The sequence below is a fragment of the Phyllobates terribilis genome, unplaced genomic scaffold, assembly GCF_046119375.1.
Source record: "Phyllobates terribilis strain yellow unplaced genomic scaffold, ASM4611937v1 Scaffold_4__5_contigs__length_816908805, whole genome shotgun sequence".
Lineage (NCBI taxonomy): Eukaryota > Metazoa > Chordata > Amphibia > Anura > Dendrobatidae > Phyllobates > Phyllobates terribilis.
Window position 1 is genome coordinate 570,435,598 of NW_027362764.1, and position 24,552 is coordinate 570,460,149.

The 24,552-nt window shown below is 39.8% G+C and overlaps 1 protein-coding gene across 32 annotated transcripts in view; it reads left to right on the forward strand.

The window, feature by feature from the left end:
• Positions 1 to 24,552, forward strand: part of EPB41L3 (erythrocyte membrane protein band 4.1 like 3) — a 376,691-nt gene that overhangs the window by 349,879 nt on the left and 2,260 nt on the right. For 29 of the 32 annotated variants that reach the window (XM_073679070.1, XM_073679072.1, XM_073679075.1 and 26 more), the window contains 3 exons: positions 4,728 to 4,826; positions 18,274 to 18,354; positions 18,767 to 18,883. In XM_073679070.1, coding sequence (XP_073535171.1) covers positions 4,728 to 4,826; positions 18,274 to 18,354; positions 18,767 to 18,877 — 291 coding nt within the window. In that variant the 3' untranslated portion in view covers positions 18,878 to 18,883. The remainder of the gene's footprint in view (positions 1 to 4,727; positions 4,827 to 18,273; positions 18,355 to 18,766; positions 18,884 to 24,552) is intronic. The other 3 variants (XM_073679077.1, XM_073679078.1, XM_073679079.1) reach the window with 3 other exon arrangements.

A 24,552-nucleotide genomic window follows, 5' to 3' on the forward strand; every position in this document is an offset into this window, starting at 1 on the left:
AAAGTAATTTTCAATTTAAATTTACTAAATATCAACTAATGAAAATCAGACAATGCTTTTGAATTGTGGTTCAAAAGAAAATAAAAAAAAAAAACTAATGAAAGTGACCTGGACAAAAATGATGCTACCTTTCACTTAAAGCACCAGTCCAGCATTTTGTTTTCATTCAGCGCTTGAGTGGCGCTTTAAATCTAAGTCCTCTGCCCATGGCATTATACTCGCCCTCCGGCATCTTTACATTTTTTTTTGGTGTCTCTCTGGTCCTGTGGAGCCACTTACTGAGCACAGCTTCTTACTGGCCGGAAGACAGAAGCTACGTCATAAGCTCTCAATGCAAGTCTGTGAGAGCCAGAACAAGGCTCCCATAGACTTGTATTGAGCTGTGATCTCCGGCTCGGTCTAGCAAACACTGGAGTAGCCGGCAGGTCACAAACTTCTACATACCGACAAAAGCGGCGATGATAACAGATGAAGACGCCAGAAGGTGAGTATGAGACATGGGATTTAGATTTAAAGCACCACTCCAGCGCTGCAATAAAAAAAAAACACTGGAGTGGTGCTTTAATATTTTGTTGCACAACCTTTTGAGGCAGCCACTGCAAACGATTTCTGTAACTCTTAATGAGACTTCTGCACTTGTCCACAGGTATTTTGGCCCACTTCTCATGAGCAAACTGCTCCAGCTGTCTCAGCTTAGAAGGGTGCCTTCTCCACACTGCATGTTTCAGCTCCATCCACAGATGTTCAAAAGGATTTAGATCAGGGCTCACAGAAGGCCACTCTAGAATTGTCCAATGCTTAGATTAGAGTTATATGTGAGTGCCGGGAGTTGTTCGCCTATATGTAACTCCTTTCCACGTTCACCACAAGGAGTGGAGTGCCAATCGCTATTTGGATTTTCCGTAGACTTTAAACTTCTGAGTAATATGTGCAACTGTAGTAACATGAAAATCATTACCTTTAACATTGTTTGTTTATAATTTTCTTTCCACTCTCCTGAGACAACTCTTTCCTTAACTTTCTTTGGTCCATGTTCAGTGTTATTATTATTATTATTTATTTATATAGTGCCATTGATTCCATGGTGCTGTACATAAGAAGGGGTTACATACCAAATACAGTTATCACTTACAGTGTGGTACACACCATGATAACAAACAGCACAGTGATTACTTTTCACTCTATTATTGGACACACTGAACTGACTGATTACAAGTTTTTAGACACCTGTGATGCTAATTACAGGACACACCTTTAGTTTAACATGTCCCTTTGAAGGAGTTACACCTTGCCTCCCGCCTGACGTCATTATTACGTCAGACGGATCACGTGATATGGATCCTCACTTTGCACCAACGTGATGTCTCGCACCACTCGGGGACACGTAAGGTCAGATTGGTACAGTTTTACACAGACACCCCCTGTCCTCACAGGCTCAGGAAGGTACAGGGAGTGAGAAGAGGTGGCCCACTCAATTGCTCACATTCCTGACAGGCTGAGAGGCCGCTTTCAATAGCCCCAGTGAAACCGAACCTTATCAGCCCAGTATAGCCGCCACCAGTTCCTATTCGATATAAGCCCGGTCCGTTAACGGGAATTATATCGGGCCAGAAACCAGCCCCGGTAGCATGCGAAATTAACCTGAAAAACGGACTTGTGGATCGAGATAAAAGAGCAACCCAAGGTTAAATTATATATTTAATTGCCTTAAGGGCAGGCTAGACAATACACTATGTACACAAGGGTTATTCAGATATAATGGTCAGAGATGCAAATACAATAGTGGTAGGACAAAAGGTATAAGCAGATGAATCATGTCAAATACTGGTGACATCTGACCATGTGTGCGCCGGGCCTCATGGGAACCTAAGCTTCCAACAGGTTTTCGGTCTTTTGCAGCACGTTACTCGACATGAGCCCCCCATTCGAAGTGGCCGTATCAGAGAGAGAGCCACCTGGCCTTACTCTAACTTATATCTCCTATGGGTACCTGCCCTCTGGGCTGAAACTGAGTCCCTTCCCTGTGCCCCTGACAGATAATAACTCCAAAACTTCAGCTGGGTCATACCTTCTTAATGGACGGTCCTAGTGAGGCAGCTCTGATCTCACCAGATCCAGCCCTGTTTCCCACCAGATATTCTAAGTAGCTCACCACCCTGTGAGGCCAGAACGGATCGGGACACTGGACAATATCCGGTTTGGAGATCTGACATGTATATGATGTACAGCTAGGACATACGATAAGTCCATATTCTTCTTATGAAATCATAGATGAATCAGACCACATGGTATCCAAATGGCAAGCAAGCCCTTTGTTCTGAGCTGAGCTGGCTCAAGGTGAGAAATCTGTCACTCAGTTTTTTTTTACTCTTGACCCCCTCCCCTGCTGTTGCTAGCTGTTCTGTTACAACTGCACACTGAATGGGTGATTACAATCCCATGCCAAATAGGATACAAATGATTGACATGGAGTTATATTTCCAATATTCTTCACAGTCCCTATTATCAAATTATTTTCAATCTTTTCTAGGGGAACCATCATTTTTCTCCAGGCCATTTTCATCGGTTTCCTTTTTTATTTTACATTTTTCTCTTGAACCACAAATCAGAAGCGATGTCTGAATTTCATTAGTTGATATTCAGTACGATTTAAATTGAAAATTACTTTTGTCAGTTTCAAGTTATTTCAGTGACCATTGTGGGTTTTCTTACTTTAACAGAAGGGTACCAACAGTTTTGTCCACGTCTGTATTTGCAAAGGTGCAACTACAATTACAGCTGAAATAGCAGCTGCCTCTACAACTTATGGCCCCAAAGAGCATTCTATCCTATGTAGAATAGCATGGTGTGCAGTATGCTTGGAGGCACGATATCAATAGCTTTTCAGAACATCTGTTGTGTTGTGGGCGCAGTTGAAGCTTTTGTACCAGCCATAAGACTACTATAAGTAGTTGAAAGTCGCAAGGATCCAGCCCAATGGTTTTATTAATTGTGCTGCTATGCCTACATGTTGCACTAAAATGTATAAAAGTGACATACTGCAAAAAGATGAAGATAATGTAAAGACAAAACAGCTCTCAAATAATTTGTGATGATGCAAGCCATTACTCTGTGTACATTTCCATTGCCATTTAATACAACAAATGAATTCACATCCTGAAGCTGCATTTATCATCTGACTTTTACATGATGGTCATTAACTTAAATCAGACTTAAAATTCTTGTAAGGAAATGGCTATTAGCATTAAATTAAAAAGTTTACATTTATTTAAAATTGTTCTTTACATTCTGCTTTTTTTCTATGAAAAGTGGATACTGTACCATCAGAAAGCGGCTTAGTAGCATGTAGTGCAGATACTGTAGCTGGGGGTATGTTCCTCGCCAATAAGATAGAGAACCTCTGCGCTTTTATTATATTTATTTGATGATTATCATTTATTTCACTGCATATGTGAATTACTCCTTTTGAAAATAATTTTGTTCTTTTAATCTAAATATGTCCAAAACTGCCATTTTTCCATATTATATCTTTATAGTGGTTAAAGTTTTGCTTTTCTGATAAAGAGCTCCACCCCCCCTGTAGAGATGTAGAAATAACAAAAACCCTCCCTCCACTTTAGGGAGTTTGGAAGCTTCCTGCATACTGGCCCACATTTATCAAAAATGATGTAACTATGGCCAAATGTTTATTGTAATCACTACTCCATATGTAACAAATATCTCACCTTAATGATGACTTTGGGGCAAATTAGTGCACTTCTCAATCTTAGAAATGAGCATTAGACCAATGAAGAAAATGTCAGACGTTAATGGGGTTCTCTAGTGAAGATAAGTTATCACCTATCCATAGAATATGTGATAGCCGATTGATCAATATGGATCAGACCAATGTGACCTGCACGGATCAGCAGAACAGGGAATTTTTATCCCTCCATTGACACTGTTAGTCTCATTAGAATGGACTATGGGGCTGCCGGATAAAGCCGAAACCAATGCTCCACAGCCCCATATTGAAAGAATGGAGCGGTGGTCAGCCATATGTTCTGCCTCTCCGCATTCTGATGGGCATAAAAATTCCCTGTTTTGCTGATCAGTGTGGGTCCCAGTGGACAGACCGCATCAATCAATAAGATTATCACCTATCTTCACTGGTGAACTCCTTTGATCTAAAAAGCGACTTTTTTTTTACAGCTTTCTATAGAAATGTATTCATAAATATGTTGTATTTCATGTTAAAAGATTACCCACACCCCCTTTTCTTGTCATTTTTAAGTTTTGGTGTAGGTGCTAAGAAATGATGTTTTAAATGTGTAAAACATTGATAGGCTTGGCGCATGCCTTTACACCATGGAAGTCCTCATCTTCCTCCAAATCTATGTGTGACTAGGGGATATTGAGCTCTGTATAATGAAATAAAGCTAATATTTTCAGTAATATTCACAAATAAATACTTGTGCTCTTTTGATGACATCAGGCTGAACTTCTAGAAACTGCTAAAAGCTTGAAAGTCTATTAAATTGTAGTCTACGCACCTGTAAACTAACACTGACTGCATGTGATGTGATACAGGATAACACATGTGCATTTGTGAATATTTATGTATATTTTACATGTTGGATTCATATATAATTTAGGTCTAGTGTCCACAATATACCCCAAAGTACAGAGGTCCCAAAAATATTTTATGTTGCTATTAAACCCAAGTCCTTGCATCACTTTGTTTTTAGATGGTATCCCGTCCTGATACAGATCCTGGTGTATTAATGAGCGCTCAGACAATTACTTCAGAAACTCTTGGCACTACAACTACTACACACATTACCAAAGTAAGTTCTCGCTGTGTATTTGTTTGTTTACACCTGGTAAGGAATAAGGCACTTATCAGGAACTGTGTGTGTCCAGTGGGAAAACTTTCTTTTTCAAATATTATAACTTCTGAGGTTACTGAGCAGCAAACCTAGATAAGAGTAACATGCACAATACATGACATTCCTACTAATAAACATTTATAGAACAATGCAGAATAAAAGAACCCAACATAAAATTGTGTAGTAGTTCTATCCTGGTTCGATCCTAGCTGTTAATATTGCAGAATAGTCTAAATAATTGTATTCACTATTCTGTATCCTGTCTCACTGTCACAATCGGTAAAAGACATATTGGCGACTGCAATTCCCATCATTTGTCCACATTCCTTAGTTCATCTAAGAATGTTGAATCATGATTCACTCTTATCTTCAATGGACTGAAACTGTGAAAAATTTAATAGTTTACTGATTAAGTTAATCACCTAGCTATGTGTATATCATCCAACCATGATTCAGAACAACTGCTCATATCAGATTGCATACAACATGCTTCTATAGGTCACCATTCATGCTCTTCACATTGCAAACATGCATTAGTTGATTATAGTAATGACTCCAGTGTGTATATTACCAGGTGAGTAAACTTTTTGTGTTTTCTGTAATATTGCAATTCTACTAATACTTTTCTTCCTACAGTGTACATCTTTTGCATTACTTAGGCCAGTTGTGCAGTACTGTTGACATAAACACTGGGAAATTCTTCCAAAATATAAGCTTAAAGGGGTAATCCATTTTAGACAATTATCACCTGACCACTGGATTAGAATGGTATGGGACTGAGCACTGGGATCCTTACTGATTACAAGAATGGCCCACATTTCTTCCCCTCCTAAAGACTGAAGGCAGGAGAGAGTTGAGTAGAGCGGATGGTTACACAGAGGATAGGTGACAATTTGTCTAAACTAAAATGCCCTTTTAAATGCCATTAAAGGGGTAACAAAGAATAAGCAGAGCTCATTTTTTCAGAGGAGCACCCCTCTCATTCTCTTCTCCAGAGACTGAAATGTTATACAGTTAAGAGTTTAGTGATACTTTATATGTATGCAAAATGATACCGCTGGCACTATACAATTTTGATCTATAGTCTGTATTTTAGGCCAAACCAGTACTTTAAAGAAAAAGAAGTATGAATGAATATATTTTTGTACTGATATGTATATCTTTGCACTGATATTTTTTATTGTTTATTTCTAAATTCAGCTATAAATAGTCGTCTTTATAAATTTCCTAACATTTTGTCGCCGGAGAAGCATGTGTAACCCCTCCACATACCTGATTTTCCTGTTGCTTTTAATATTGATCCGACAGCACAGTACTCCTCACTATTAGGGTATGTGCAGACTATCCGGAGCCGGCTTCAGAGAAGCCGCCTCCGGCTTCCGCTCATTATGCAAATGAGCTCCGGCCTCTTTTTTTTTTCACCTGCAGACTTTCCAAAAGAGATTAGGTCTATGGGGAAAGCCCACATGCGGACCCGCCGGAAAAATTGATATACTGCAGTCTGGAAAGGCGCGCTGCATGTCATTTTCTGCGGGTGTGACTCAAACGCATAGTGGACACGAAATTTGTATAAATCCCATCCACTATGCTGTAACATCTGGCTGCTACGGATTGCACGCAGAGCACTTGCGCTGCGTCCAATCCGCAGTGAACACTGATCGTGTGCACATACCCTTCTGGCCCTCTTTGTTCTCCCTTTCACTTCCTTTAGATAGTGACGGCAGAGTAAAAAAAAGAGGTTGTACACCAATAAGTGTGGAGAGGGAAATAACCATCCCAGTATTTAATAAAGGCAGATGACACAGTATGTATGTATCACAATATTGATAAAAATGAAGGTAGACACAGAAGTCAGCAGAAGGGAGAAAACATTTTAATAGTCAGTGTTTCAGTGCACAGAGGTAGGGAGTATCCATGAAAGACTTGGCAGGAGGGAGAAGTCACACACTTCTCAAAAATCAGTGATGAGTACCTGTCAGCAAATGGGAGAACAGAGCCTTCATAGGCTGCAGAAGGGTAAAACCATTGAGAAATAAAACTGTGCTAATATATTAATAACGTGCCCCCTGGGGCCGTGGGGTACTCGGTAGCCGGGCCGGTCGGTTCTATTGGGGTAGTCACGGCGGCAGTGACCCGGTCCGTGGCCCAGGGCGGTCAATAATTAAAGAAAAGGGGAATAAAGTTTTGGGGATAAAGTTTATGACGCCACCCATGGTATGCGGCTATAGATGGCCGCCGCTGCCATTCAGATCCACTGATGCTGTTGGTGACGCAGCGAAGATGGTTCAGCTCTCCCCGGGTAGAGCTAGGCCTCAGGGCAGTTAAATAAATGATTTGAGATGTTGGTGTTGTGCAAGGCAGGTGACGCAGCAATTAAGTGAAGGACACAGCGGGGTGCAGTCTTCAAGTGTTTACTCACAGTTATTAAGATGCTCCGGGTTACAACTGCCAGATTATAACCGCCCACGTCGTCCTGTGTCCTCCGGGGGAAGTGATCCTGCCAACTCTCATAACTTGGGTGCACTTGAATGGGACCCCTTTTTATGTACCTTCCCGGGTTGTCTCTCTGCGCTGGCTCTCGCCCTCCTGCCCTGTGCCTCACACACAGTGTCCCGAGCCAGTGGCCGCGGGTCTTGTTGGGCGATGTCTTTTCTGTCCCCCTTTGTCCTATATAGCCACCTTTTCAGCGAATGTGTGTGGTGTTTAACTACGGCACGTGAAGATACCGCAACCTCCAGTTTGCTAACTGAGTCTTGCAGTCCTCCACTAGTCTGGGGCCGGATCCCTTCACGGTCAGTGTGAACTTGGGCGCACGGGTGGACTCCGCACTTCCTGTGTCCCTAGGATCCTCTCTCTCTGGAGCCCTCCTCACTCTTCTACTGGGCCTCTCTGACTGGGCCCTACACCTCACTCCCTGAACTCCTGCTCCAAGTACTGGAACCAGGAATTCCCTCAGACAGAACTCCTTCTAGATGTTTCTACCCTTCTTTTATACTCTTCTTTCAGTGCTCCCCTAAACTACTTCCTCCATCCACCTCCTCTACTTAGTTCCAACTCCAAACAGGGACCGGGTCTGTACTCTCCCTTAGGAACTATCTGGACCCTCCCTCATGGAGTGGTGTGTGTTGGATGTGAGTGTTTGGGTCCCGGATAGTGCTCCCTCCTTACCTGATAGTGGGGTACCACACCTCTGGCTGAGATGCAATACCTCTGTGGCAACTGGACCCGCAGGGTCGCCACATTAACATTAGTGAAGAGTGCATTATACTATGAATAAGTTGAAGGATGCAAGATTCCAGCCTAAAACATGCATTATCTGTAATTCAAAGTAACAAATAAGATATAAAAAATGTTTTTTTCCAAGTTTAAGAGTTAGCTTTTAACACCTTATTGACCGCTGATATGCAAGCTGCATTGAAATCTCTGTGCTCCCGCTGTGAACTGACAGCTGGGGCACAGAGGAAAGCTGTAAAGGCTTGTCACCACTGTCAGATGTGATAGGCCTATAAAAGTATTCAAAACCTGGCTAACAGTAAGGTGTTGGGCTGTACACTCCCACAGATCCCCGGCCTCTCTTCTCTAATCTTGTGAGAGAAGTAAAAACTTGTCATGAGAGCTGTTGCCAAAGTAAAAAAATATGTATAAATATATATGTTTTAGCATTCCATATAATTTTTAGCAGCAAAGAAACCCAAACTAGTGGGCAAAAGGTCAAGCAATACCCATATACCTGTACATAGTAATGAAATTAGTTTAGATTAGAAAAATTTAATTACGTTTATGATATGGCCTACAGAGTAATGCCAAGCCATATCCAATTTTTGAGCATAAAATTTCTCTTTTAAATAAAAAATTCATCAATTAGTTTCATCATTATATAAATACTGATGGTACATCATTAAAAAAATACACCAGCATATTTGGTATCCATGTAATTAGAGCAAGTATAGGAGTAAATCTATAGGCATAGATTTCTAAGGACTTTATTTAAAACTGTGGGGGTTTTCTTTACATGTTTTAAACTTTTTGTAAGATTTAGAGATAAAAAAAATCTATAATATACATCACCAAAAGAAAGCCTATATCTGCTGGAATTTTTTTTTTTTTTATGGGGATACATAAAATTTCTACAAAGTTATAACCTGTTAACATCGTTCTCGACTTTAGATATAATAGTACATCTTGGGTCATATTCCCATGTATGGAGCGCCATACCTGGCAGAAGCGCGAGAACATTGCCTGTAACAGCAGCAGTCACTGACAGTAGCATTTAAATGGCACGACTATCGATACGCACGTGCACCAACAATTACCCCTTGCAATGCGATCACATGGTGGCAAACATCAAACTTCCCTTAGAAGACTAAAAAAATAAAATATAAAAATTTTAATTTCCTCACGCAACCCCTTTTCAACAAACCGCTGACCAAATCTGCAACGGGAAAAAATGGCCTTACTTCGGTTCCCTTGATGTGTACATATTAAGGACCACCGCATAAAATGAATACATTTATGTAAAAGTTGACCATATCATACGATTTCTGGGTTCTTTGCTCTGACCAAGGAGCTTGATATTGCAAGATCACAAGTATAAGGAATTGCAAGATTTAAAAAAAGTATATTGCTAATGTTACAAGATTTAGACCATACACTGGTGCACATGTATTCTTTCCTTCTTGGTTTTTAATCAACATTCTGGGTACTTCCCATAAGTTCGGGTCTAGAATTCTCATCGTGTTACCTTCTATAGCAGGTTATCTGAGGCCAGATCAAACGTGGTGAATTCCGTTTAACTATTTATAACACAGGCACACTGATTGAAATGTGAAATTGAGGGGAGTTTTTTCTCCCACTGAGAATGTGTGATGGAACTAGGACTGTACAAGCTTTTAATTACAGTTGTGCTCAAAGTTTACATACCCCAGCAGAATTTTTCCTTTCTTGGCCTTGTTTCAGAGAATATGAATGATAACAAAAAAACTTTTTCTCCACTCATGGTTATTGGTTGGATGAAGCCATTTATTGTCAAACTACTGTGTTTTCTCTTTTTAAATCTTAATGAGAACCAAAAACATCCAAATGACCCTTATCAAAAGTTTACATACCCTGGTGATTTTGGCCTGATAACATGCACAGAATTTGACACAAATGGGTTTGAATGGCTACCAAAGGTAACATCCTCACTTGTGACCTGTTTGCTTGTAATCAGTATGTGTGCATAAAAGCTGAGCGAGTTTCTGGGATCTAGACAGGCTCTTGCATCTTTCATTCAGCCACTGACGTTTCTGAATTGTGAGTCATGGGAAAAGCAAAAGAATTGTCAACGGATCTACGGGAAAAGGTAGTTGAACTGTATAACACAGGAAAGAGATGCAAAAAAATATCCAAGGAATTGATAATGCCAGTCAGCTGCGTTCAAACTGTGATTAACAAATGGAAAATCAGGGGCTCTGTAAAAACCAAACCACGGTCAAGTAGACTAACAAAAACGTCGGCCACAACTGCCAGGAAAATTGTTCAGGATGCAAAGAAAAACCCACAAATAACATCAGCTGAAATTCAGGACTCTCTGAAAACTAATAGTGTGGCTATTTCAGGATGCACAATAATTAGGCACTTGAAGAAAAATGGGCTGCATGGTCGAGTCGCCAGAAGAAAGCCATTACGTCGCAAATGTCACAAAGTATCTCGCCTACAATACGCCAAACAGCACAGAAACAAACCTCAAAACTTAAGGAACAAGGTAATTTGGAGTGATGAGACCAAAATTTAACTTTTTGACAACAACCATAAACGTTACATTTGGAGAGAGGTCAACAAGGCCTATGATGAACGGAACACCATTCCTACAGCAAAGCACAGAGGTGGATCGCTGATGTTTTGGGGATGTGTGAGCTACAAAGGCACAGGAAACTTGGTAAAAGTTGAAGGAAAGATGAATGCAGCACGTTATCAGCAAATACTGGAGGCAAATTTGCACTCATCAGCCCGGAAGCTGCACATGGAACGTACTTGAACGTTCCAACATGACAAAGGTCCAAAACACAAGGCCAAGTCGACCTGTCATTGGCTACAGAAGAACAAAGTGAAGGTTCTGGAGTGGCCATCTCAGTCTCCTGACCTCAATATCATTAAGCCACTCTGGGGAGATCTCAAGCGTGCAGTTCATGCTAGACAGCCCAGGAATTTACAGGAACTGGAGGCTTTTTGCCAAGAAGAATGGACAGCTTTACCATCTGAGAAAATAAAGAACCTCATCCATAACTACCACAACAGACTTCAAGCTGTCATTGATGTTAGAGGGGCAATACACGGTATTACAGTGTATTGTGAAAGTATTTGACCCCCTTGAACTTTTCTACCTTTTGCCACATTTCTGGCTTCAAACATAAAGATATAAAATTATAACTTTTTGGGGAAGAATCAACAACAAATGGGACACAATCGTGAAGTGGAACGAAATTTATTGGATATTTTAAACTTTTGTAACAAATTAAAAACTGAAAAGTGGGGTGTGCAATATTATTCGGCCCCCTTGAGTTAATACTTTATAGCGCCACCTTTTGCTGTGATTACAACTGCAAGTCGCTTGTGGTATGTCTCTATCAGTTTTGCACATCGAGAAGCTGAAATTCTTGCCCATTCTTCCTTGCAAAACAGCTCAAGCTCATTGAGGTTAGATGGAGGGCGTTTGTGAACAGCAGTTTTCCGCTCTTTCCACAGATACTCGATTGGATTCAGGTCTGGACTTTGACTTGGCCATTCTAACACCTGGATACGTTTATTTTTGAACTATTCCATTGTAGATTTTGCTTTATGTTTGGGATCATTGTCTTGTTGAAAGATAAATCTCCGTCCCAGTCTCAGGTCTTTTGCATACTCCAACAGGTTTTCTTCCAGAATGGTCCTGTATTTGGCTCTATCCATATTCCCATCAGTTTTAACCATCTTCCCTGTCCCTGCTGAAGAAAACCAGGCCCAAACCATGATGCTGCCACCACCAGGTTTGACAGTGGGGATGGTGTTTTGAGGGTGATGAGCTGTGTTGCTTTTACGCCAAACATATCGTTTTGTATTGTGGCCAAAAAGTTCGATTTTGGTTTCATCTGACCAAAGCACCTTATTCCACATGTTTGGTGTGTCTCCCAGGTGGCTTGTGACTCCACAGCACGGCCTCACTACTGAGCGTGTAAAGTGCAGCACAGATTCATCTCAACTAAAAGCTGAGATCCTTAGATCAGGAACAGAACATCCATTTATAGGAAATTTCATAACTTTCCCAAATTCTTATGAAAACATTTACAGCACATCCTGCATTGTACTACTGTATCCAATGTATTATATATTTTCGAAGTCTGTCTATTTTATACCGACTCCAACTCCACCAAAATGGACACAGACTCCATAACTCCACAGCTCTGCCGCTTTGACCAAGGGGCTTGCTGGATTTCTGTGTTTTTAATATGCGGTAGTGGAGACATAATTTTGGTGAGTGGAAGCTTTTGTGTCCTATACCTTTGTAAATGTGTATGTAGTTTAAGTGCAGAAACAAAGTCACCGGTCGCCCTTTTTTTTTCATTTCCAGCGAGCTGCTCCAGTCCTTTTCTGAGTTATGGCTAATCTGACTTGCTGGCTCACACTGAGCTCTAGATGTGATCTTGAACTTGTTGTTACTATGTAACCATATAAAATGTCAAAATGTGTTTCTCTACATTGTAAAAGACTTCTTGCTCACATATAAAAGCCAGTGTGAACCAGCAAATCATGGCTTAGAAGAAGACTTGGAGCAGCGCTGGAAACCGGAAAAGACTGATCATTGAGTATAGTAACACACTTACACTACACTACATACACATTTACATAGGTGTAGCAAATACAATTTTAAACCCCTTTACAACCCAAGGTGGTTTGCATGTTAATGACCAGGCCAATTTTTACAATTCTGACCACTGAGGTAATTACTCTGGAACGCTTCAACGGATCCCACTGACTCTGAGATTGTTTTTTCGTGACATATTGTATTTCATGATTGTGGTAAAATTTCTTCGATATCACTTACGTTTATTTGTGAAAACAACGGAAATTTCGCGAAAATTTCAGAGAGATATGTCACACAAAATAGTTAATAAATAACATTTCCCACATGTCTACTTTACATCAGCACAATTTGGGAACCAAATTTTTTTTTTATTAGGGAGCAAAAAGGGTTTAAAAATTGACCAGCGATTTCTCATTTTTCCAACAAAATTTACAAAACCATTTTTTTTAGGGACCACATCACATTTGAAGTCACTTTGAGGGGTCTTTATGAAAAAAATACCCAAAAGTGACACCATACTAAAAACTGCACCCCTCAAGGTGCTCAAAACCACATTCAACAACTTTATTAACCCTTCAAGTGCTTCACAGGAATTTTTGGAATGTGGAAGAAAAAAATTAACTAACTTTTTTCACAAAAAAAATGATAATTTTTTTTTATTTTCGCAGGGGTAACAGGAAAAAATGGACCCCAAAATTTGTTGTGCAATTTCCCTGAGCACGCCGATACCCCATATGTGGGGAAAAACCATTGTTTGGGCGCACGGCAGGGTTCGGAAGGGAAGGAGCACCATTTGACTTTTTGAATGTAAAATTTGCTTGAATAATTAGCGGATGCCATGTTGCGTTGCGGGAGCCCCTGATGTGCCTAAACAGTGGAAACCCCCCACAAGTGACACCATTTTGGAAACTAAACCCCTCAGGGAACTTATCTAGACGTGTGGTGAGCACCTTGAAACCCCATGTCTTTCACAGAAGTTTATAACATTGAGCCGTAAAAATAAAATTTTCACATTTTTTCCACAAAAATGTTTTCCAGCCCCCAATTTTGCATTTTCATAAGGGTAACAGGAAAAATTGCACCATGCAGTTTGTTGTGCAATTTCTCCTAAGTAAGCAGATACCCCATATGTGGGGGGAAAAAACAACTGTTTGGGCACACGGCAGAGTTTGGAAGGGAAGGAGCGCCATTTGTTTGATTGTAAAATTTGCTTGAATAATTAGCGGATGCCATGTTGCGTTTGGAGAGCCCCTAATGTGCCTAAACAGTGGAAACCCCCCACAAGTGACATGGACTCCAAAAACTGTTGTGCAATTTCTCCTGAGTATGCCAATACCCCACATGTGGGGAAAATACAGTGTTTGGGCGCACGGCAGAGTTCAGAAGGGAAAGTGCACTGTGTGACTTTTTGAACGCACTATTGGCTGGAATTGAGAGCCTACGCCATGTCACGTTTGGAGAGCCCCTGATGTGCCTAAATAGTGGAAACCCCCCAGAAGTGACCCCATTTTGGAATCTACACCCCTCAAGGATTTTATCAAGGGGTATAGTGAACATTTTGAACCCAGAGGTACGACACAGAATTTGATAACATTAGGTCATCATATTGAATAAGTTGTCATTAGTCTTGAGCGCAAGTGCTCGCTACTTGAGTTTGCACCATGTATCGCGCGTGCTTGAGTGACATGCTCGAGTCCCCGCAATACAGTAATTAGAAACCCCCAAAAAAACATGTGGGCATCACTCGTGCACGGCAGGCAATCCCCGCAAGGTTTTTTTTGGCTGCGGAGCATATGGGGCGGAGACTTGAGCATGTCACTCCAGCTCCCGCAATACTCAGTGCATACCCGAGCACCCGATGCAAACTCGTAGCGAGCACTTGAGATGAACACTAGTCGCCATATCGTCATCTTTTTTTTACTTTTGAAAACCCCAACCCTAACCCTAGCACAACCCTAACCCTAGAGTTTATTTTTTACACCGTTCCTCGTGCGGTATACAGTAAGTGATTAGATGACTTTATTCTTCGGGTCGGTGCGATTACAGCGATACCAGAATCCTATTGGGTTTTTATGATGGACAGCTGTCACGCACTAAAAGACGCATTTTTTTTTGTAAAATCTAGTTTTTACATCGCCATATTTTGAGAGCTATAAGTTTTCCATATTTTGTCCGATAGTCATGTGACAGCTTGTTTTTTGTGGGATGAGATGACGTTTTTATTGGTACCATTTTCAGGCACATGACATTTTTTGATCGCTTTCTATTCCGATTTTTGGGAAGCAGAATAAACAAAAAACAAACAAAAAAAATTGTTACATTTTTTATGCTGCTCCGCGTGTGGTAAAATTGATAAGGTAGCTTGTTATTCTTCGGGTTCTTATTATTTTTATTATTATTCTTCGGGTCAGTATGTTTACAGCAGTACCACATTTATATCGTTTTTCTATGTTTTGGTGCTTTTACACAATAAAAGCTATTTTATAGAAAAAAATATTTTTTTGCATCGTTTTATATTGAGAGCTATAACTTTATTTTTTGGCTGATGGAGCTGTATGGCGGCTTGATTTTTGCAGGACTAGATGACGTTTTCATAGGTACCATTTTTATTTATATTCGTCTTTTTGATCATGTATTCCATTTTTTGTTTGGCGGCATGAGGATAAAGCATTTTTTTTTTGCTTTGTTTTTTTTTTTTGTTTTTTTTACCGTGTTCACTAAAGGGGTTAACTAGTGGGGCAGTTTTATAGGTTGTTCCGGACGTGGTGTACTTTTAATGTTTTGTTGTTTTGTTTTTTTTTCATAACAATATTTATTGATGGGCACATTATATTTTTATTTTTGGTGGATTCATTTTTTTATTTTATTTGTTTTTATATTTTCACAAAAAAATTTTTTTTTCATTTTTTAACACTTTTTGGACTTTTATACTTTGTCCCACTATGGGAATTTCACTTTTTACATTCTGATCACCTGTATAGCATAGGGATGGAGCACCATCCCTGTGCTATGCAGGCTGTCAGCGCTGCAGATGCATGAGATACTTTGGTCATGCACTGCACATGACCAAAGTATCTTCCTGCTGTCTGGTGACCCGGATGTTGTCATCACGACATCGGGTCGTCATGGCAACATCCGGGAAGCTGCGGCAGACAGCGTTGGACGCCGGCAGGAGAGGTGAGTTATCGCAATCACCTCCCCTTGCCCCCGCAATGCTGCGATCAATTTTGATCCCAGCATTGCGGGGGTTAATGTGCCGGGAGCGGTGCGGGACTGCTCCCAGCACATAGCACCGGGTGTCAGCTGTGACAATCAGCTGACACCCGGCGGCTATCGCGCCCGCAGCCTGTGTGCGGGCGAAATCAACAGCGCGTACTAACACGTACCTGGCTCTTAAAACCCAGGGCGCAGGTACGTATTAGTACGCCTTGTGCTGTAAAGGGGTCAATGAGTGTTTCTTTAAATTCCCAGGTGAGCATTGCATGGCCTATAAGTTTCTGCAAGAAGAAAGTTTACCCTTACTAACTTACACCCTCAGTAAGATAGGCTTTGGGATTAGTAACGAAGCATCTCTGCAAAACATGCTTTATGCCATTTCTCTGTATGTTGACTGCCACAATCCTTGGCATAGCCTATGCTTGCACACACTATGACCATTTGTGTGAGCTCAACACACCTTTTTAAAAACCCTTTACAACTATTGCCCAGTGACTGCATTCCAAACAACACAACACCGGTCTGCCCAGGGTCATCTTCTCCCTCCACTGGAAAAAAAACATGCCCCATTCCTGATTTTATGTTGAACACCATAAGCAACTGAAATATGGCACTTCAGTGGCCGCGCTGCTACAGCATACTGTATACTTTTGACTTGCAAGTATGTGCATATACAGTAGCTTCAATAAAAGAGCTGCTGATTAATACTTTTGACACCATTTATTTCTAGATCATACAATCACACAATGATTATCAACCCCATGTAATTTCTATTTTCCCAGAAAACCTGTCACTAGTACTTAACTGGCAGTTCTAGTGGATACTACCACCCTACACCCTTTGCTTTTCAATTTTAGTGTACTTCTTAGTCACTACTTATGAAATAGAAGTGTCTTGGATTAAAAGAGAAACTATACATCTTTAATATTCATATGCTAAATTGTGTTGGGACTTAGGGAGGTGGGTCTGGTGGTTTGTTAGCAATAGCAAGTATAGTGGCATGTAAAAGTTTATGCACCCCTGGTCAAAATTACTGTTATTGAGAACAGTTAAGCAGGTTGAAGATAAAATGATTTCTAAAAGCCTAAAGTTAAAAAGGACACATTTCCTTAGTATTTTACGCCAAAAATTATATATATATATATATATTGTCATTTTTTACATTTTAAAAATTACAAAAAGTAAAATGGTCCAATGCTAAAGTTTGGGCATCCTGAGAGGGATAACTTTGTCTTAGTTTTCAGACCTTTAATTAGCCTGTTAGGGTTATGGCTTGTTCACTATCATCGTTAGAAAAGGCCAGGTAATGCAAAGTTCCCAGTTTTATAAAAACCCAGCCTCCTCTAACCTTGTGCCAAAAACAGCAGCCATGGGTTCTTCTAAGCAGCTGCATAGCACTCTGAAAATGAAAATGGTGGGGTCCCACAAAGCAGGAGAAGGCTATAAGAGGATAGCAAAGCGCGTTTCGGTTTCCCTTCGTCAGGAGGCATCGAGGCGATAGCTCCACGTGTGCAGCTTACATCATATGTCCTAGTACCTGTCTTGCCTTTCTACCCTTTATACTTTGGTATGTATATACAGGGCTATGGTGACCCCTATACTATTTGATACATGTGTGTGGACGGTAATATATATAATCAAGTATCTAGGGCCATTCCTGAAATATATTATATCTTTAACCATTTAGGCACTTGTACAGGGCTTCATAGGTATTATTATCTGGTGCATCTAGTTAGACAATATGCATTAATTGATACATACTCTTTTGATTATAATTTTTGATCTGCTACTTGTACCACCCACTTAGCATGTTTGCAAATTGGGTATAATTATATATATATATTATTTATGCCAGCTGCCGCGTGGTGCTATCTTTGTCGTTTTTATTGTCTGCACTTTGCACTTTACCCCCCTCTTGTGCTTGTTATTACCCCTTAATAAACTGACTGTTTTGCATAAATTTAGTGGCCTATTTTTGTATCTTTTTCTGGTTGCTTTTCAGTGTTATTGACGATTTGTCCCTGACTTAGTCCGTACTATGGTAGTTGATAGTTTTATATGTATAGACTGGTTGGAATATAGTTTTATAATTGTTCCCCATTGGGTACGTATACTACCATTTTTTCTCCATGAATTGTATTCATTGCACAAAAACTTAGGAGATGACATAAAACTTGTTTCAATTACTTTACTTAAGCATATTGCACACACCGTTCTTCTTATCTCCACCTGCACAGTGTGTGTCTGAGTGTGAAACACCAGGCTCAGGTACCATGTATGAATGGTCAGGCCTGATAAGAGAGTAAGAAATTCTTGCATGAACAGATTTTTGAAACATGAATTTTTTTTATTATTTTCATCTCTGCATAGACTGTGAAAGGAGGCATTTCAGAGACCAGAATTGAAAAGCGGATAGTGATTACAGGAGATGCTGACATTGACCATGATCAGGTAAAGTAGCTTGGGAGGAAGCTTTCTATATATACTTACCAGGGTTCAGCAGTAACTTGATGTGAGTGATTCATCAGCAGAAAACGGTAACTAGAGGTCATACTTAACCCTTTCACCTTTAACTATTACTACTAATAACTTGCAGTGTCAGGACATGTTTATTTACTTCTTCCATTTCCATTGCAAACTCAACGCAAGGATTTTAATTGCTAATGCAAAGATCTCTTCTAAAGAATGGGCTAAGTATAAACTCTAGTATGCCTTCTACATGGAATTTACAAGTAATTTATGTTTAATTGTGTCTCCTCATTTGTAAGTGGTGTAATTTTCTCATGATTATCCACCTTCCCACTGATCATGCATGTTCCACCTCCTTTTTGTTTCCGTCCCCTTTTGGTTCTTCTTGTGTTAGGCGCTGGCTCAGGCAATTAAAGAGGCCAAAGAGCAGCACCCTGACATGTCAGTGACCAAAGTAGTGGTACATAAAGAGACAGAGATCACACCTGAAGATGGGGAGGACTGACCAAAGGTAAGATGCATCCATTGCTTCCCTGGACCAAGCAGGCTGGCATGTGCAAAAAGGCACCCACCCCTTTGCATACTATTGGCAAGTTTCCTTTTATGCATGAACAAACTCATTTTACATACTATTATTTTTTAATTTTATACAATTATTTTAAATTTATCTGCATGCTGATCATCAATGCTGTTTATGGCTGAAGGATATATACTCAACGCTCTCTGGGTTTAAAAGCTTTAAAGAGGCAGTTCACAAAAACATGAAAACAAGGATGGAACTCCTGCCCTTAATCTTGTGACAGAACAGCAACCGGTCTCTAACGTCTCTTTGACAGTCATGCATTTCAAAAATTGCAAGCAATAGAAAGTGAAAATACCTCTTTAAAGGATATTGCTTGATTCAGTATTTTCTGTGGTTACAAATATCCATGGGCATAGCATCCTGTCACGTCTATGTTTATAATATGGAAAAGTATCACTAACGAGATAACACATTACAGCATTTTCTAACAAATTAACATTCAAGGTATACTAACTGTGATTGATCAACATGAGTGCAATAAAGCCAGAATCAAGAATGGATGCCAGCAGATCAAACAAGGGACATATTACCAAATGGGAATGCATTCAACTTATTATTGAAAAACATACATAACTAAAAAAAATGATCATTGAGTGTTGATAAGGCCATGTTATAAATTTAGACAAAAGTGGGTTGTCAATGCTGACAAGTGATGCCGCATTTATTCCTAAAGTGCATACATGAATTTTGTATAATTTTTTTCTCAATCTAAATAAGTTGAAAATTCTGCTTAATAGAATTTTTCAATATATGTTTGTAATAGCTAGAGCTACATATTTCTAAGAACTCCAAATCTCCTGAATATACAACAATTTAAAAGATAAAATGCTAGATGCTTGTGGTTGCAGCTTCACCGATTGCATACAATCTAGTGGCATCTGTAGTTTCACAGAATGTTCTATTTTAACCCTATGGACCCGATTCAGTAAGACTGGTGCTTTTCAAGCCAGTCTTCATAATGGGTGTGCTCCTCTGCCAGTAATTTTGCTCTGGTCTGGAGTAACATTTCAGTTGTAAGTTATACCACAACCTTCAATGAATTTGCTGGGTAGGCTTTGCCACATCACGTACTGCCCCAGTGATGACCACCGTGGCAGAGCTGGCCGAAACTGGTGTGAAAACGCCAAAAGTCGTTAAATTTTTATTGCAACATTTGAAGGTGTTTTATGCCACAACTCTGGCAAAAAACACCTTCATAAATCGGACATCATGTCCATGCTAGGTTTTGAAGCTCTGTTCAAGAAATGGAGTTTAAGACCACTTTCAAAACTTATTAAAAATGAATTGGCATAATTAAAATTAATATTGGACCTATAAGCCATTTATTAATAAAAGGTGAAGATTAACTCTTAGGGCACACATATATGCCTGTATCTGTGCTTTGTGTTCCCATCTGTATTTTTGTAGCCCTACAAAACAATGAATATAACAAAGTAACATTTCAGGTTTCTATTTAAAATCTGTAAAGTATGTACACTACAGACCAAAAGTTTGGACACACCTTCTTATTTAAAGATTTTTCTGTATTGTCATGACTATGAAAATTGTACATTCACACTGAAGGCATCAAAACTATAAATTAACACATGTGGAATTATATACTTAACAAAAAAGTGTGAAACAACTGAAAATATGTCTTATATTCTAGGTTCTTCAAAGTAGCCACCTTTTGCTTTGATGACTGCTTTGCACACTCTTGGCATTCTCTTGATGAGCTTCAAGAGGTAGTCACCAGAAATGGTTTTCACTTCACAGGTGTGCCCTGTCAGGTTTAATAAGTGGGATTTCTTGCCTTATAAATGGGGTTAGGACCATCAGTTGTGTTGTGCAGAAGTCTGGTGGATACACAGCTGATAGTCCTACTGAATAGACTGTTAAAATTTGTATTATGGCAAGAAAAAAGCAGCTAAGTAAAGAAAAATGAGTGGCCATCATTACTTTAAGAAATGAAGGTCAGTCAGTGTGAAAAATTGGGAAAACTTTGAAAGTGTCCCCAAGTGCAGTTGCAAAAACCATCAAGCGCTACAAAGAAACTGGCTCACATGAGGACTGCCCCAGGAAAGGAAGACCAAGAGTCACCTCTGCTTCTGAGGATAAGTTTATCCGAGTCACCAGCCTCAGAAATCGCAGGTTAACAACAGCTCAGATTAGAGATCAGGTCAATGCCACACAGAGTTCTAGCAGCAGACACATCTCTTCAACAACTGTTAAGAGGAGACTTTGTGCAGCAGGCCTTCATAGTAAAATAGCTCCTAGGAAACCACTCCTAAGGACAGGCAACAAGCAGAAGAGACTTGTTTGGGCTAAAGAACACAAGGAATGGACATTAGACCAGTGGAAATCTGTGCTTTGGTCTGATGAGTCCAAATTTGAGATTTTTGGTTCCAACCACCGTGTCTTTGTGCGATGCAGAAAAGGTGAACGGATGGACTCTACATGCCTGGATCCCACCGTGAAGCATGTAGGAGGAGGTGTGATGGTGTGGGGTTGCTTTGCTGGTGATTCTGTAGGGGATTTATTCAAAATTGAAGGCATACTGAACCAGCATGGCTACCACAGCATCTTGCAGCGGCATGCTATTCCATCCGGTTTGCGTTTAGTTGGACCATCATTTATTTTTCAACAGGACAATGACCCCAAACACACCTCCAGGCTGTGTAAGGGCTATTTGACCAAGAAGGAGAGTGATGGGTTGCTACGCCAGATGACCTGGCCTCCACAGTCACTAGACCTGAACCCAATCGAGATGGTTTGGGGTGAGCTGGACCGCAGAGTGAAGGCAAAAGGGCCAACAAGTGCTAAGCATCTCTGGGAACTCCTTCAAGATTGTTGGAAGACCATTTCCGGTGACTACCTCTTGAAGCTCATCAAGAGAATGCCAAGAGTGTGCAAAGCAGTCATCAAAGTAAAAGGTGGCTATTTTGAAGAACCTAGAATATAAGACATATTTTCAGTTGTTTCACACTTTTTTGTTAAGTATATAATTCCACATGTGTTAATTCATAGTTTTGATGCCTTCAGTGTGAATGTACAGTTTTCATAGTTAAGAAAATACAGAAAAATCTTTAAATGAGAAGGTGTGTCCAAACGTTTGGTCTGTACTGTATATATGTATAGATTTATACTTAAAATAACATAAAATGTTTCCAAAGCATCCCCTCATGTAAATGTCATCTAGTTTATGCTTAGAAGCCCGTCTGAGGAAGAGGTTACTTACCTTCAGCTGGAATACAAATCATTACTAAAGAAATTATGATCTCCGTTCTATAAAGCTTTGTCTATGGAATTACAGACCTTCTGAAACTGATGGATCCTAAAACTAATACCCAGTATTTATTGGCTACCTGATTTTGTCCACAACTCATGAAATACAAGTAGTTAGATTGCTACCATCTTTAACCCCTTCCCGACATATGACTTAGAGTTTTGTCATATATCGGGTCCCTGAATTTGATGCTTACTTTGATGGCTTCAGCCATCATCTGCCTCTAAGCCATGGGCGAGTATTCACAGGAACCATGTTCTTGTGCAAGAAAATCCCACCAAAGTCAATGACCCCTTGAAAAATGAAATGTACTGAGACAAAAAACTGGTTCAGCTCAAAAAGAAATTGTATGCTTTTAATTGATAACACAGGCGAGTTCTAAATAGAGCCTTCGTAACAGTATTGAGTGAATGTCCACCCTTGAACATATTTTAAAGGGAGTCTGTCACCCCCAAAATGCAAGTTAAACTGCTTAAAACATTTTTATAAGGGACTTTGCACCCATAAAAAATCATACCAGCAATATATATTTTTTTGTTGTTGCAGATAAATTGACTTTTATTTCATATGTAAATGAAGGAGCTGCAATACACTTTTGGTGTGGACTTGAGTTCAGTGCACCGATATAGTCGCCAGATTGCATATTGAGCTCTGTCCTTAATTTTGATTTACAACATTCACTTTTCAAGAGCAGAGCGCTTTCGTAACTCAACTCCATGTTCCTGTGCTGGACACTGGAGGAACCTAACCACGTGCTCTGACACTAGAAGAACCCAACCACATGCTCACAGTGTCAGACCTAGCGCGCACACAGTGTGGGTGCAGGCATGCTTTGATCTAGGTCTTCTGTCTGTGGCTGCCACTCGTTACATTGATACACCTGGAACACCCACACATATATATGATTGCTAAATTATTCATCAGAATCAGTAATAGTGACCTATTCATTGAAGTCAGGAGCTGCACGTCACAGTTTTTAAACTTCCTGTCCACCTCTTTGAAGCCGCTCACTGCCTACATTTCCAGGTGTATCAAATCGCGCACAGACTGATTTTGTAAGTACACTACTGGGCTTCTCCTGTATCAGTCCCTTCACTTAGGAACATGAAATTGACAGCAAGCACTGTCAAGAAAGATAAGGAGCTGAGCTTAATATGCAAATTGGAGGACGTAAAGGAGCACTGAGCTCTTGGCCAAGCCAAGAGTGCACTGAACTGGTCATCAATATATATGAAATAAAAATCAATTTATCCGCAACACTAATTTTTATATCATTTGCATGATTTCTATAGGGGCTAAGATCCATATATAAATTTGTAGGTAATTTAATTAGCATTTTAGCGGTGACAATCTAAACAGACTCAAAATTCTGTGCTGAGTAGCCAATTACAGTGAATCCTTACTAGTGCTCTCCAGCTGAGATAGAGACTTGGGGCCCCTTGTTTTCAGGGACAGTGGTTGTTGTTTTTCTGCATTTTATATATGTCTGTGCTTTCTTATTAGCACAAAAAGTAAAATGCAATAAAATAAAGTAGCCCCTAAAATTACAATACAAGTTTGTTTTGCAGGTCGCTATTTTAAATTAGAAATATTGCTACTTGAGACCGTAACTGTACAAAAAAATAGTTACCACTAACCATAACAAAAATGATTCTAAAAAAATAAGCATATAAGTAATGCTTTACATTGCATTTCATTAAATGATTAACAACTGAATATTGTAAATATTTTTTTAAGATCAAGAAATTAGTTTCTGCAGAAGAAAAATAAAATGGAGCTTCCCTCATCTGGTACTTTTTATTTTTTACCAATCATTTTCTTCTTAAGGAATCTGCCCTAGCAGCACCACTTATAGTGGAAAACGTCTGCTCTGGTGATACTGACAGCCAAGCATACAATGTTAGGCTGATTCACCATAGCTGTCCTATCCCAGAAATAGTCTTCTAGCTGCCAAATCTAAAAACGTGTAAAGGCAACCATTAAGGAGTAAAAATATGTTTTTTCCTCCCCCTGTTTTTAGTGATGGAATAGTCATTTTTTTGGTAAACCTAACCTAGGCCATGTTCTCATGTAGTATAAATAATGCGTTTTTATTCTGCCTTTTTTTTAACAGAAAATCTGAGCTCAAAAGTATTTTCTACTACTTGGACTTATACTTCCTTAAATGCTGTATTGACCCTAGTAAAATAAAAATAACAGATATTCACTTCCCAGCAATGTCAGCCCCAGGTTTACCGTGTGATATTGTTATGCCACGTGAGTGCTGCAACCGATCAGCTTCCACTAATGGGCTGAGTAGTAAAAACCCTGACAATCCCTTTAACAATTCAAG